Source organism: Crotalus tigris, unplaced genomic scaffold (genome assembly GCF_016545835.1).
Source record: "Crotalus tigris isolate CLP2741 ecotype Arizona unplaced genomic scaffold, ASM1654583v1 scf7180000018825.4774228, whole genome shotgun sequence".
In the NCBI taxonomy this organism is placed as follows: domain Eukaryota; kingdom Metazoa; phylum Chordata; class Lepidosauria; order Squamata; family Viperidae; genus Crotalus; species Crotalus tigris.
This window is the reverse complement of record NW_024097215.1, coordinates 3,234,665-3,248,969: the sequence shown is the minus strand read 5'-3', so window position 1 is coordinate 3,248,969 and position 14,305 is coordinate 3,234,665. Positions and strand designations below refer to the sequence as shown.

Here is a 14,305-nt window from a genome sequence, read left to right as displayed (position 1 = left end):
CTCCATTCAGTCATCCCGACTCCACTCCAAAGCAAGGGATTACACGGTCATAAAAAGAAAAAGAAAAAATTCTCTCTTAGCAAGTTTCTCTCTTTTTTTATATATATAAATTTTTTATTTTTTAAAACAACAAAACATAACACACATACACACACAGTGTATACTCCTCCTTTTTTTTAACAAAAGAAAATTAACAAAATAGATAAAAGAAAAGGAAGATACAGAGTACTATCTAATATGGAATAAGTGGTATGATTGGTTGGAGACTAGAAATAATAAAGGAGAATAAATGTGGAAAAGTCAAAAGTGGAAAATGTGTGTATAATAATGTATAGGAATAATAATATGTATTATTTTTAGTATGAGGTATAGTATGAAGGAAGAAAAATGTAAACAAGAAACAACGGGACAACAAGGACAAATGTATCTAAAGAAGAATAAGGGGGGGGAAATGTAAATAATAGAAGATTACTGTTACAAAATTGCTGTTAAAAAAAAAAGGAGTTAGCAAGTTTCTCTTGGGGCTTGGGTGCAAATCAGAGGAGGGAATTTAAATATAATGGAGGGCAAAAGGTTGGGTCACTTCTCCTCTGTGGTTGTCCTGATCTAAATTTGAGCATCTCTTAACAAAAATGAATGAATCAAAGAATTGCCTGCAAGACTAGTTTGGGTTTTTTCCCATATTTTGTTCCCCAAATTAAAATTCAAAACTCACAAGCTTCATTTAAGAGTGGTGAAACAGGAAATCAGGAAAGTTAGGTCACTGATCTTCTGTCCTACATTAGATCTTGCTTTTTTCTGCCTTCCAGCTGATTTTGAGCATTTGCTGATAACTAATTCCTCTCTCCCTCTGTCTCTCTCACCATTACAGGGAGTGATCGAATTTTCCTTCTGCCTTTTGTTTGCCAAACTAGTCAGCTACACCTTTCTCTATTGGCTGCCTCTCTACATCGTGAACGTTGGTGAGTCAGGATCAAGTTACTTCTGATCCCCAAATGATAATACCTGTCCAGGAAGTTTTGACCTACTTAAGCAAGTTTGATTTATGGTGTTTCCAAGGACTGTTTTGACACATAGCTGCCCAACGTATCAAATTTAAGCAGTCGGGTGTCAGCTAAATTTAATGGCACAATTGCAAGACCTTGAAAGCTTGTTGTGTCAACTCTAAATCAGAATTAAGAAATTCAAAAAGAAAAAAGAAAAACACAGGGTCTATTTCCTAGCATGGAAAATTCCAGACTCTGCCACAATTATCACACGGTCTTGCTTATTTTGCACCCAACCCCCCCTCCCTGGGTACAGAATAAGCAAGTTAATTGCGACCCCTGATTGGCGAAACACGGGCCAACACATTGATAGAACATTACATGAGAAAAGTAATTTTCAAATCAACTGTTTTGGAACACACAGAGCTTCTTTAGATCCAAATAAGGTGGAGATTTATCCAGTTTACTATTGCTGAGGTTGAATGGCCATGACTCTCCAAATTATGAACAGTAGTCTTCCCAGTACTGTTAATGAAGATCCTGTTTTTTAAAAAATTGGGTTCTGATGCATGCAATGCCTTGTCGCTGCATGGTGCTTCAGATCCAAAGAGAAGAATGCTCTTCAGAGCATGTAGGGTTGCACACATAGTATTTATCAGACTTGGCTACTTTTGAGGATTTGTGAAGAAATGCTGTGTGTTTCCCTGAAGACTCCTTTCCACCTTGAGTCATACCTGTTGCACAGCCCAACAAAACATGTTCTGTGTCATGGGCCGTTGACCATCACTCATTCTTGTTTTCTCCTTTCCCTTTCTGTTGTTGTTGCAGCCCGCTTAAGTGCAAAAGAAGCTGGAGATATGTCAACTCTGTTTGATGTTGGCGGCATTATTGGTATGTTGGATTGATTTCATTGGATCTTTCTTTGCATTTTTGTATCAGAGTCTGGGAAGAGAGGAGATGTTGAGGGTGTGAGTTGACAGCCTAGAGTAGGGGTCTCCATACTTGGCAACTTTAAGACTTGTGGACTTCAACTCCCAGAATTCCTCAGCCAGCCAGGCCTAGAGCAGGGACCCCCAACCGCCGAACCATGGACCACTTCCGGGCCGTGGCCTATTTGGAACTGGGCCATGTAAGAGACAGACCAGCATGCATGTGTGCAGCTCCACTTGCACGAGAGGTGGGCTGGTGTATATGTGTATGCACACCGGCTTGCATGGCCCAGTTCCCTTCGCTCCCCTTCCACCTGGACCACCAAGCCGCAAACGTTGGGGACCACTGGTCTGGAATAGGCAGTGGCAGGAAGTACTTTGTAATCTTTGGGTGGACTCTTCAATGATTTGCAGATCACATCACGTTTTTTTTAAACTCCAAGCAATCATCAAACTCCTTCCCTGCCTTTAAGTTTAGATTGCTGAAATGAAAGTAGGGCTACCAGATCTTGACTGGAAAAATCTGGACTAACTCTAGTTGTCAGCCAACAGTTACGCTATTTTTGTGTTTCTAATACCACTCCATTTTTGCAGGCAGATCTAGTAGCTCTAATGGAAAGTAGCTGGAAGGAGGAAAAGCTGGAATGAGCTTTTGTGTAAGAGGCGTGGGAGCTCAGTTCAGTTTGGAAAACAAAGTTCTGGGTTGAGTGTAGGATCGGCACCTGCCTTCCTGTCCGTTCTTGGCTTTGGCATCTACTGCTATGAAACCATACCTTTTTGTCATGCAGGGGGCATCATGGCTGGTCTTATCTCAGACTACACTGGTGGCAGGGCCACCACTTGCTGTGCAATGCTTATCCTGGCAGCTCCCATGGTGAGTATTCCCATATCATCTTCAGCTTCGTGGGTTCTGTATCATTTTAGGAGGAGTAACTACCTAAAAAAGATCTCTAGCTTCATGCAGTATTCTGGTTGACCACTGATGGAAAAGCCAGGGTTGAATTAAACAAAGATTTCACCTAGTTTAGACAGTTTTTATCTACTGTAATCTGATTTGTCAATAGTTTGGTAATTTCTTTTACCAAATAAGCCATAGTTGGCCGGGATTGTACAACAAGCTAAGCACAATTCAAGTGACCTTGGCCAATATTTTAAAGGCCAGGTAGCCTTTTCTAAGCCCCTGTCCTGCTTCTATGCCAGTCAGCCTTAGGGCGTCTTGATGTTTTGAAGCAAAGTTCCCACAATCCCTTGTCTTTGGCCATGCTACTTGAAATTAATGGAAAGTCCAAAGAATCCCAGATGTTTTATGAAGTTGGTATTATCAAAAATAACTAGCAATATAAAAAGGTTCAATTGCCACCACCTGTTTGAGAAGGATGCAATGGTCCAGGTTCCTGGTGTTTTTTTCTTTATAGGTAAATTCTTACTTGTTGCTTTGCTTTTGATTCCAGCTCTTTTTGTACAACTATGTTGGCCAAAATGGACTAGGTACATCCATAGGTAAGAATGCATTACTTTCTGGAAATGTTTTGCTTACAAATCCATGTAAACTTCCCAACAGAAAATCGGGATTAGTTCTCACATTACCTTGACCTGGAGAGCAATATTTATTGTTTCATCCAGACAGCCTTTTTGTCCTTAGCTGGAAAATAATCTGGTTAGGTTGTAGAGCTGACATGTTCTTTTCTTTTTTCTTTTTATTTAGTAATGCTCATTATCTGTGGTGCCCTTGTCAATGGACCCTATGCTCTCATTACAACTGCTGTTTCAGCTGATTTGGTAAGGATGAACTTGTTCTTTATTCACTCCTACTACCTTTTGGCTTGTCTTCTGAGTCAACGCTGGCAACACGAAACTTTTAATTCACTCAGGTGCAATTTTGCAGTCCTGTGTGTGTGCATTTGAGGGTTTTTATCTCACTTACTCCCAGGAGGGAGATGACACTTTGCACAACTGTAATTTAGTGAATTAAAACGATGGCCAAACTTTGCATCGGTGTAATGTGTAGTTCATCCCTCATTTGGCCTCAAATGTGAAACACTCTGCCTCCTAATATTCATAGCAGTGCCTATATATTTTGCATCTTCATCTGCTTTAAAATTTCTGGGCTTGGACAGACTCAGCGGAATAGGATTTCACAAGCACGGCACAGTGGTTTGTTTATTTGGGCACAGCTAAGACATTTCTTTCCATCCAGTATAAATACGACACCTTGGATCATTGAAATCTCAGGAGAATGGAAATTCTTAGCTGAAAGCAACCCATAGAAGTTGAAACTTGGAAGGGATTTGGAACTTGGAAAAGACCTGATTCAAAGCAATTCCATTTATCCAGCAGATATTCTGGAAAGGTTTCCTGATTGCAAAATTTTCCCCTTCTCCATAGTAACTGTTCAAGTAAAGAAACCTTTATTCCTGTTTTTGGCTGAAACTGATAAATATCTGGCTGATTTTTATTGCAGCAAGAATTGCAATTGTCACTAGAAGCTGTAAAAGACAAATCATAGAAAAACAAAGAAATTACACTATGTAATAAATAAATGATCAGCTTTAGCAAATTTTTGCACTCTGGGTCCTTCATACGGGATTCAGAAGTCATTCCTTTGCCAGTCCTGAAGTAAACTAAAGCTGTTTTACACCCGTGGACAAATCAGGAAGATAAAATGTAGGATATTTTGGAGCTCTGTGAAATTGCACCTGTACAAACACTTACGTAATCTGTTCAAGTATTATTTTTCCTTTGCATTTGTTTATTTATTTATTTTTTTGTCCTCTCCAGGGTACTCATGAAAGTCTCCAGGGAAACGCAAAAGCTCTCTCCACAGTCACAGCCATCATTGATGGAACAGGATCTGTGGGTCAGTAGGCAGATGGCTGCCAATTTAATCCTTGATTGGGTTTTAAGAAACTGTGGTTAGGCTTAGTAAATTGAGGGTTTTTTTTCTGTCTCCAAGGATCGTAACAATGAGAAATGGATAGTAACCCTTCCCAAGAGTCTTTGCTTCCTACAGATAGTCCTCCAATTACGACTCAAATTCATAGAACATCAAAACTGAGTCATAAATAGCTCTGGGGCAGTCTTTCATAACTTTGAACCCTAATACAATGTGATCCATTTTGAATCTAAATCCACCCTATGAATGGCTGGCACAAAGTCCTCCTTGTCTGGAATGTTCAAAGATCTGCAAATGCAGGGATGTAGGGCGACACACAGACTGACACCCTCTCCTGCAGTTGTGTCTGCATCTGAAAGAACAACATCTTGAACACATTAACTTGTCTAGTTGAAGCTATCAAATAACTCTCTGCATTAAAAATTGCTGTCCTGATTGGATACCACCCAGAAGCTTCCCAAAAGCATTTATCTCATTGTCCATCCTTTCCTTCAGAATTCTAGTTGAGGACCTTGTTCCCACCTGGCAGTTATGTCATAGTCTGTAACCACGTGCTTGTTACTTCAATTCTCCTTCTTGCCCTCCTTGGGGACAGCTACTAACTAAGGACTCCTAATTCCATTTTGCTAAAAGGTGTGGACCACCTACATCAGGTTCTCCACTGTATGGGCCATGGGCTCTAGGACAGCAGGCCATAGAAATGGCTGGCCGGTGTGCACACATATGGGCGCACATTCTCTCCCACTTGTGCTAGCGCCCACGGCCTTGCTTGTGCATGCGCACAGCCACGAATGGGGCTGCTAGCGCCGGTGGGTTGCGCGGCCCCCTTGCGCATGCGTGAATGGGGCCGCTAGCCATGGTGGAGGTTGTGTGGCCATTTGTGCATGCGCATGGCACCAGCCCAAACTGCATGCATGAACGGGGCCACTAGTGCCACGCCAGTGCGTGTGGCCCCGTGTGCGCGAGCACGCACACACCAATTTTGAAGCTGCTCTCCTTCCCTCCAGACTGCAAGCCTGGAAAGGTTGGAGATCTTTGATCTACATGGCATGAGCTGGCGTTTCATCTGGGCTCCTGGGTTCCTGATCTTTTGCATGATTTCCATTTTCAGGTGCTGCCCTTGGGCCTTTGTTAGCAGGTTTGATCTCCAGCTCTGGTTGGGATAATGTCTTCTACATGTTGATTTCAGCCGATGTTTTGGCGTGTCTGGTAAGTACCTTTTCAGGAGTATCACTTAGCAATTGTTTAATTAAATGCGAATGGCAAAATGTGAATTCTCTCCCATTGCATTTTAAAACACACACACACACACACACACACACACACACACACACACACACACACACTGGGGACCTGCATCACGAAATTTGGAAAGAAGCAATTAATAGAAGATAGTGTATTGGTTTGAGGAGCATGAATGCATTACGTTTATATTAAAATAAATCAAACAAATCTAATCCATTGTAAACTTTTGCACAGACCTATAAAATTCATGGAAAAAGTAATTTTGAGTACGTCTTCTGCTTTCAGCTCCTTTCACGAGTGGTATTCAAAGAAATTCGAGGTTGGTGTGGATTCTATAGAAGAAAAAGAGGGTAAGTGTTTGAAAAAGCCATATTCCAGATGTTGATAACCAGTGTTCTAATCCTTTGGTAAAGTTCCGGTACAAAATTCCCTAGATTTTCTACATTATGAATCTCATTTTGCTTTCTGAATTCATGGACACCTAACCCTAACCCTCTAGCCATGAGATAGACAAAACAGTTTTTCATACTGGCTATTTTCCATCCTAAGGGACACTAAGGAACTTCAAAAACCTTCCATATCTTACTGGTGCATCTGATGCTCTATATCCTTATCTCCTAATCGTGTTAATGGTCAGGGTTCAAGCCAGACAGCCAAGTGCCTTCGATTCTAGCCCTGTTTCCTATTTTTACTTAATAATCTGAGGTTGGTGAGCATACTTAGAGGTTGGAGGTGGATTGCAATTCCGTTGTAAACGGGAAAAGGAAGGATGAAAGGGAAAATGAGATTTTTTTTCCCATGCAGCAGCATCATGCTTTCTTGCTCAGCAGTGAGCTTACCTTGGCTCATGTTTGTTTGTTTGTTATATTTTTATACTGCCTGTTTCAAAAAAAACCAACAACACCTAGCAGTTCCCATCACACTTCTGTCAACACTCGTTCTCTGAATCTGTTATTAGAAACAGTGATAGCATATTGTCCCTCCTTCTTTTTTCAACTCTGACTTTTGTTCTTAGTTTAGGAGCATCTGTTTTGAAGCTACACTTTAAATCAGGGCATAATTTACTAAATGGGCTCTGCTTCCGGTTTAAAGTTAATCCATAAGCAAAGCTCCACCAAAAGAAAAGTCCTCCTGATATGCAGGTTCTGAGGTTTTGCTTGATAAAGAAATACAGCAAATCAGAAGTTGCCTTCAAGCTTTACGTTTTTATTCAGCTGAATAGAGACAGACTCCTCTAAATGAGGGGAGCAACAAATGACAAGAAATCCTTGTATTTATTCTTTCATAAGCAACCCATCCAGCAAAGCTGACACACATAAGATAAAGATTTCATCCAGTAAGTCTGGCACACTGTAGATAAGAAGGGAGAAAGCAGAAGTAGCTAAACATGCTCCCTTTTGGGTGTTTCCCTAAAGATATCTTATGTTCTCGGGTGGGTTAGGACATTGAGTGTTATCCTTGCTGTCCTTTCATGACCCTGCATCCGGGACTCTGCAAGTGACCAAAAAGAGAAAGGGGTCATCTGTACATATTCACAATTGATACTGTCCTCTTAATTCCTGGTCATCACTCCCTTTGAAGGTCACTTGCCTAAGCAAAGCCAACAGGTGCCGCTCAAAACCTTTGGCAAACAGGAAAGTTCCTATAAGATGTTGCTTGGGTGAATGTTGCCAGAACAGACCAGGATCAATGGAGTTGCACTTTTGCTGGGAACCATTAGAACAATCATTGAGAACCATTACTCTAAAAGCAAGGAACCTTGCTGAATATCTTCTGCACGCTTTGTTCCATCTTGCACCCAGAAACTCGGGTCCACTTTATGTTGATTATATTTGCAGGTCAATCACCATTTTTTGAACAGTCATGCTCTGGGGCCATAAATCCCGGTAAGTCTATGTTTCAAGCCCCTGGCGTACCTTGATAGGTCTCTTGGCTTTTGGTGTCTTTGGTTCCAATAGTTAAAGATTGTTCTTGACCCTCTGCAACTTCTTGGAATCTTCTTTCTTGAGTATCTGGTGTTGGAGAAAAAATCAAAACGTCTTGAGAAAGAGCCTTGTACAATGATTAGGGTTCTTGGGCTTTCTACACTCTTTCCTCAGTCAAACTTCTGATATCTTCTTTCCCTGCTTCTTGAATGCTAAGCCTAAAACGTGGATGCGACGCTTGAGTTGGATGTGTGAGTGGCACCGTTTGGCCTTGGTTGGGATCCTGAGAGGTTCTCCCAAGGTTGTTCCCACATACCATTAAACCATCTGAGCAGATGACATTTCTGATTGTATCCTCTTGTGTGTTGCAGCTTTAAAGAATTTTGATACGGTCTGCATTGGCCATAGGAGCCCATCAAGGCAAGAAGGAAGGACAATGCCAAGGGTTTGCTGCCCCCACCCACACAGCTCATGTGGGAGGAATTTATGACGCTCCAATGTACTCCAGAGACAAAACTCTCCTACAAAAAGCTAGCCAGGTCAATCAGTGGCTACACTTTTGGTTTTTAAAATGATTGACGGTGGAAAACAGGGGAAAAAATACAAGGAGAAAAAAGAATGGACGTATTTACGATCCAGGTTCGGTCCCCAAGGCCTTTGTTTTTCAGATGCCAGATGCATTCCATTTTATTTTTTCTATTTTTTTTTAAACTATTAAAAACAGAACCGATGCAGGGCTCATTTCTCCACCTGGAGGAAGAAATGCTTTTGGTTCTCTTGTAATTGCTGCTTCTTTCAGAGTCCTCTTTGTCATTTCTGGAGATGTTTTTATTTTATGCAAAACCACTGCCAAGTCTTTAATTTGAATTAGAAGAACGAGAAAAGAGGTTTCCTCTGAAGCCAAACTCTTTTTTTTTTTAATACTAAAAGTTGTATGTTAATGACAGCTGTTTCTACTGCAAGGACATGAAGCTCGATGTAAAATAATACCACGAGCAGAGGCCACCCCATGGGGGCCTGAAAATGGCGCTAATCGCCCATAAACCATCCTTAAACTCAGAAAGCAAAACTCGTGTTCTAGCGGGGAATCACATTTGGGTGGGAAAGGCTAGTGAGTTGCAGAAAGTGAGACACAGCAAGCATTTTTTGGGGGGGGGGGTCAAACCTGCAGATATAAGGGACATCACGGAAGGAGGAAATAACAAGCCACTTCCACAACTCTGCCAGAAGAGCAAATCATCCCGTTGTCTATTCCTGCTTTACGTCTCCTACAATCCTTGAAATATCTTCAATTGGAAAGTCAATGGGAGGCTAAGGCAATGCTTTCTTCTTACTGAAAGATCTGGGAGGCTCCTTTAGAAGAAATATTGAATATTTCAACCTCGCCTGCTTGCAATTGATCAGTTGCGATTGAGCAAGTGTGATCAAGACGTCTTGGACCAACTGGATCTAATTTGGACAGACAGGAGTGAAAACCACCCATCTTCACTGAGCCCGACTTGTGCATCTACATCTCTTTTTTTCATATCTCACACCAAAATAAGAGAACTGCTGCTCTTGATGCGTGCAACACGGCCTACATGTACTTTGCTGTAAGTCCTGTTTACCTCGGGGCGCATAATGCTGGTGTGTGTCAAAGTATTCACATTGGATGTTTGGAAGAATAGTCAGATCAGCAGAATGGAGGTTTCGTTATGATCTGGGATATACTAAGTTCCTCTGAGTTTGCTGAAGGTGGCCTCCAGGCTAAAACACCTGTCTCCAGATCATCCATTGCAAGAGACTCTTTAAGAGTTAGGTGTGAAGGAATGCAAGGATTAGGTCTCTATAGAGCCCCTGTTCTGCTTTTGCTAAACCATGTCATCTAATGTTATGGAAAAGAGTTTTTCTTCCGCGGAATTAAATTGGGAATTGATACAGGGTGCTTTCATTTAACTGAGTTATGAATTGGCCAGGGATGTATTCCTTAAGTACAGTCGTTGTATTCTCAGCGGGCTGCAGTTTCTATTGCATCTCTTTCTTTAAGTTCTCCCCTCCATCTCTCTGATTTACCCCAAATCATAACAGAAGGCCTCGTGAAGGGAACGTCATCCTCCCTTCTAAATTAGGGTGGGTTTTTTTTTTTTCCATATTAGAGAGTGAAGTTAACCAAGCAAGCTGCAAAGGGATCACAAGAGCAGTGTCTGGTATAATTCAGAAGAGAATAAGTTCAACAATGCCAAGTCAAATTGGAAAGTATTTCAGCCCGATAAGAAATATCATGAACTCCACTAGGCAAAGGTTTATGTCGTAACAACTCTGATAGGCTTTAGATCAGAGGTATCCAACCTTAGCAACTTTAAGCCCTGTGGGCGTCAACTCCCAGCTAGGTATGGGGGAATTTTGGGAACTGAAGTCCACAGGTCTTAAAAGTTGCCAAGGTTGGACACCCCTGCTTTAGATTAATACAAAGTTCTGGATAGTTTATGTAATGTTTACCATCTTGTATGTAGATGAACTTGCTAGCGATGAAATCTTGTGATGTACTAGTTCCATTCATGTAGCAAGTAAAGACTCAACATAAATTTTATTTATACCGTAACCTACTTTGTTCAGGTTTGCTGTGGTACAAGACTAATGGCCAACCCCTAAAGTACTCATTCCTTAACTTGTCTGTGTATTTCAATTTTTAATCTTGGTGGTCTGATTCATAGATTATACCAAGCCTGTCATTTACTTGGTTTGGATACAGCATTTTGAGTGAATTCAGATATATTGCTTTATTAAGCCTGATTCCACAAGGAATGAAGAGGAGATAGAAGAAGAGGGCCACAAAGACCTTTACTGTTAATATGTAATTTATTTAAAGCAAATGTGCTAAATAAAAAATGGACCATCGGAGTTCTCTGGTATCTGAGGAAAAACTATTCAGTTTGGAGCAGAAAAACATTCATTGAATTGTGTTATATTTCCACTAACTTCTGGTTCAAAAAAAGTGTGCCAGGAAGGACGTTTTGGAACTGAAGGATCCTTCCAAATTTTGACCCAGGAGAAAATGATATTAAAAAAAAAAAAATGTCAGAGAGAGTGGTGAGGACCATCCTATCCTCCCTTTTGCCCTGGTCGTCTACTTCTACCTTCAAAATAAATAACTGATAAATAAAGCTATCAGTTAAGATCCTTCAATACTGAACACTCCGGATGATCAATCAAATTGTTCAAATTGTCCTGTTCAAACTTCAGGTCTTGCAATCTGCAGTACATCAAGGAAAAGAAATTGAGGGAATGGATACTGGATTGGCGGTTCTAACCAAACTCACTAGGTGGCACTGCCGTAACGAGAACCGTCTTAAGAGTTTCGGTAGACCTTCCAGGCTTGTCACCTAAATGCATTTCCAAGTAATAAACATCTGAAAAAAAAAAAAACCGAACAAGGATTCGTTAAACATTGGGTGAAGCGTCCTTTTGTTTTTCTCAAATTTACTCTGAATTAATTTCTTCGTTGTGTGTCCCCAAATTCTAGTCCTTACAAAAGACTGTATAACCTTTAAAATTGTCCATTTTCCCTACACCAAAAATACTTTTCTTAAATGTTGATCAAATTCCATACTCTTTTCATCTTCATTAGATAATGCCAAAAATAGTAATCTTTCTTCAACAAGGACTGGCCCCTGGATCATTCATAACTGGCCTTTTCTTCACCTCTTCCATCTCTGCAATTTGTTATTTTATTTCTTCCCTTTTCAGTTATAAAATCGTGGTTCCTACAAGATATGCAGGTCAATGGTAGTGTTACAGAGATACTTACAATCAATCTGAGAAATTCAGTGAAATTAAGCTGCAGAAACAACAGATTCACAAAACGGCTTCATTTTGATCCTCCACACACACACACACACACACACACACACACACACACACACACACACTAAGCACATAAATGTACCAGCAATCACAAATGAAGAATTCATTGTCCTGAGGAGGAATCATTCAAAATAGATATATTTAAAGGAAATTATTATTATGCCAATTGGTGAGAGTTGAACATATTAGCAATGAAAATTGTGAAAACTTAAGCAGAGATACCTTGAGTGACAGTTCTCCCAAAGTGCACCTCTTTTGCAGAAATTTTCTGTAGGGCCCAAGACTACTTTTCTCCACCCGGACTTTTCATTGCTTCCTTCAGATGAGACCAAATGAAAAAGGTGAATGGATGAAGTGGAAGTGTCCATGGATTGTTGAATGACCTGCCTATACAGTGGCTTCTGTCGTGGTTTCTTTCAGCAGATGAGGAAGTCTCCAGGACTTTCTGTCTCCTTTCTTGCCTCTTGCTTTCTGCTAGTGTTACGTTTTTGTAGTTCAGTTGTTTACTGGAGTTTGTAGTTTTAATGTAGTGAACATAGACGCAAATGGATTTTTAAAAAGCTCCCTCATTAGAAGTCATCTTGGGGGGTGCCCCAAGATTTGTAAAAAAAAAAAACAGACTTCAGAGGAAGCAAAGTCTGAATGGGGAACCCATAGTAGACCGACGAGGATCTAGCATTGTGGTCTATCCCTGCCTCTTAAGAAGAGATTGGACAACCATTTGTCTGAGATGGTGTAGGGTTTCCTGCTTGAGCAAGTGTTCGACTAGAACCGGGTTTGTGGACCAGCTTGGGAGGGGGAGTCAGGAGATGGCTCACTTCCAGGGCCCAGTTCCGAAGGGCTCAAGGCCTGGTAGTGAGCCATAGTCTGGGAGTTGGGGTGGGCCTCCAAGGTCCCTTCCAATTCTGTTATTCTGCTTTTGTCATTCCATCTATTTATTTCTTTGTATTCTGCAGAACACAAACGATGTTGAAACCACCACAACTATAAGGCATGCTTACATGCATCCACACCTGCCTGATGCCAAAGACACACTTGGAGAACAGATTGCCGATACATTCCAAAGGAGGAGACTTGCTGTTATATAGCAAAGGCAACAAAGACTAATGTGGCCTCTTACCGTAGTAGAAAGCGCCTGTTGCATTTCTAGTCTAGAGCTTACCAGGGACAGAGGAGGGAAAATAGATTTGATAGTGATGTCCCAGAACTATAAAACAGCACAATCTGATATTTCTATGCAAAACAAAAATGAGGCAGCTTACAGCATCACTCTTTGATTGTTATTAAGGTGACCAACCATCCTCCTTTAGGGTGGACAGTCCTCATTTGTAAGTTCTGTCCTCTCTCGAAAAGTGTCCTCCTAATGTCCTCCTTTTTGATATTTGAAGGCTAAAATCTGTAAATCTCCGTATTCGATCGATGCCGATCTGATCCTTTGCTTGTGATGTGACGTATTTGTATTTGACATGACAATTCGTCAAGGCTCGGTACAGTGCGGCAAGACGCGATTATGAGACGCATGCGCTCCGCAGAGGAGAATTGTTTTGAGAGAATGCACCGCGCGCAAGAGTGCACCGCACGCAAGAGTGCACCGCGCAAGAATGCGCCGCACGCAAGAGTGCGCCGCACGCAAGTGGCTTTGTTTACTTCTTACCAAAACACGACACGGCACACACGCACGTATTAGACTCACTTTTTTTTCCTTCCACTTATTTGTGTCCTCTTTCTCATTGTAAAAAAGTTGGTCACCTTATCATTATTCCTTAAACTTTCTACACACCCAAGAAGTAGAAAATCCCAGTTCTTGAACTCATCCAGACTACATAGAATCAAACTTGCTAATTACCTTAACCCATTTTGTATCGTATCTTGAGCCAGGTGGGCAATCCCAACAGATGTGCCCTTATCTCTGCCGGTTCCACAGTTCACATGACACCCCTTCCAAGGGGAAAAAAAAAGTCCTGCTTGGGATGGTGAATTATTCCAAGTAACTCTGATTAATGGGGCTTCCAGAGAGGTTTTTGCATTCCAAAGTAAGGGAAGCTGGGGATTCCCCCAGGGAGCCAGAATTTCTGGCCATAAAGGATATAAGCTGCCTGTTAAAGGCATCAAGATTTCTTCAGCTTGTTTTAGGAACATCTTTGTATCAAGTTCTGTATAACCCATTATACTCTCCACAACTCCCAATTAACAATTTGCACCTTTGTTTTCTCTTCTGCTTGGGCCTTTCAGTTGTTTGTTCTATTCATCTTGTTTTAGGGGAGCTTCCTTTCTATTCCCCCACCCCCAAACACATTTTCAGCTCTCTTGATTTCTCCTGTATGAGACTGTGCATGCTGTGGTGAATGATAATGGAGACCTAGAAGACACCTACTTCTTAACAGTAATGAAAGGCAGCAAAGATGAAGGAGGCTGGCTTTGATTTAAAATGCAAATGACAAATATCTGCCTTAACCTTAACCACAGATCTCGGAGCCAGTTTGG

General features: G+C 41.2%; 1 protein-coding gene across 2 annotated transcripts in view; it reads left to right on the top strand.

Moving 5' to 3' along the window:
* Nucleotides 1-11,033, top strand: part of SLC37A2 (solute carrier family 37 member 2) — a 41,448-nt gene extending 30,415 nt beyond the window's left edge. The window contains exons 10-19 of one of the 2 annotated variants that reach the window (XM_039356549.1): nucleotides 872-962; nucleotides 1,815-1,877; nucleotides 2,704-2,789; nucleotides 3,367-3,415; nucleotides 3,621-3,694; nucleotides 4,694-4,772; nucleotides 5,920-6,017; nucleotides 6,339-6,403; nucleotides 7,892-7,939; nucleotides 8,350-11,033. In XM_039356549.1, coding sequence (XP_039212483.1) covers nucleotides 872-962; nucleotides 1,815-1,877; nucleotides 2,704-2,789; nucleotides 3,367-3,415; nucleotides 3,621-3,694; nucleotides 4,694-4,772; nucleotides 5,920-6,017; nucleotides 6,339-6,403; nucleotides 7,892-7,910 — 624 coding nt within the window. In that variant the 3' untranslated portion in view covers nucleotides 7,911-7,939; nucleotides 8,350-11,033. The remainder of the gene's footprint in view (nucleotides 1-871; nucleotides 963-1,814; nucleotides 1,878-2,703; nucleotides 2,790-3,366; nucleotides 3,416-3,620; nucleotides 3,695-4,693; nucleotides 4,773-5,919; nucleotides 6,018-6,338; nucleotides 6,404-7,891; nucleotides 7,940-8,349) is intronic. The other variant, XM_039356550.1, reaches the window with a different exon arrangement.
* Nucleotides 11,034-14,305: the final 3,272 nt, after the last annotated feature.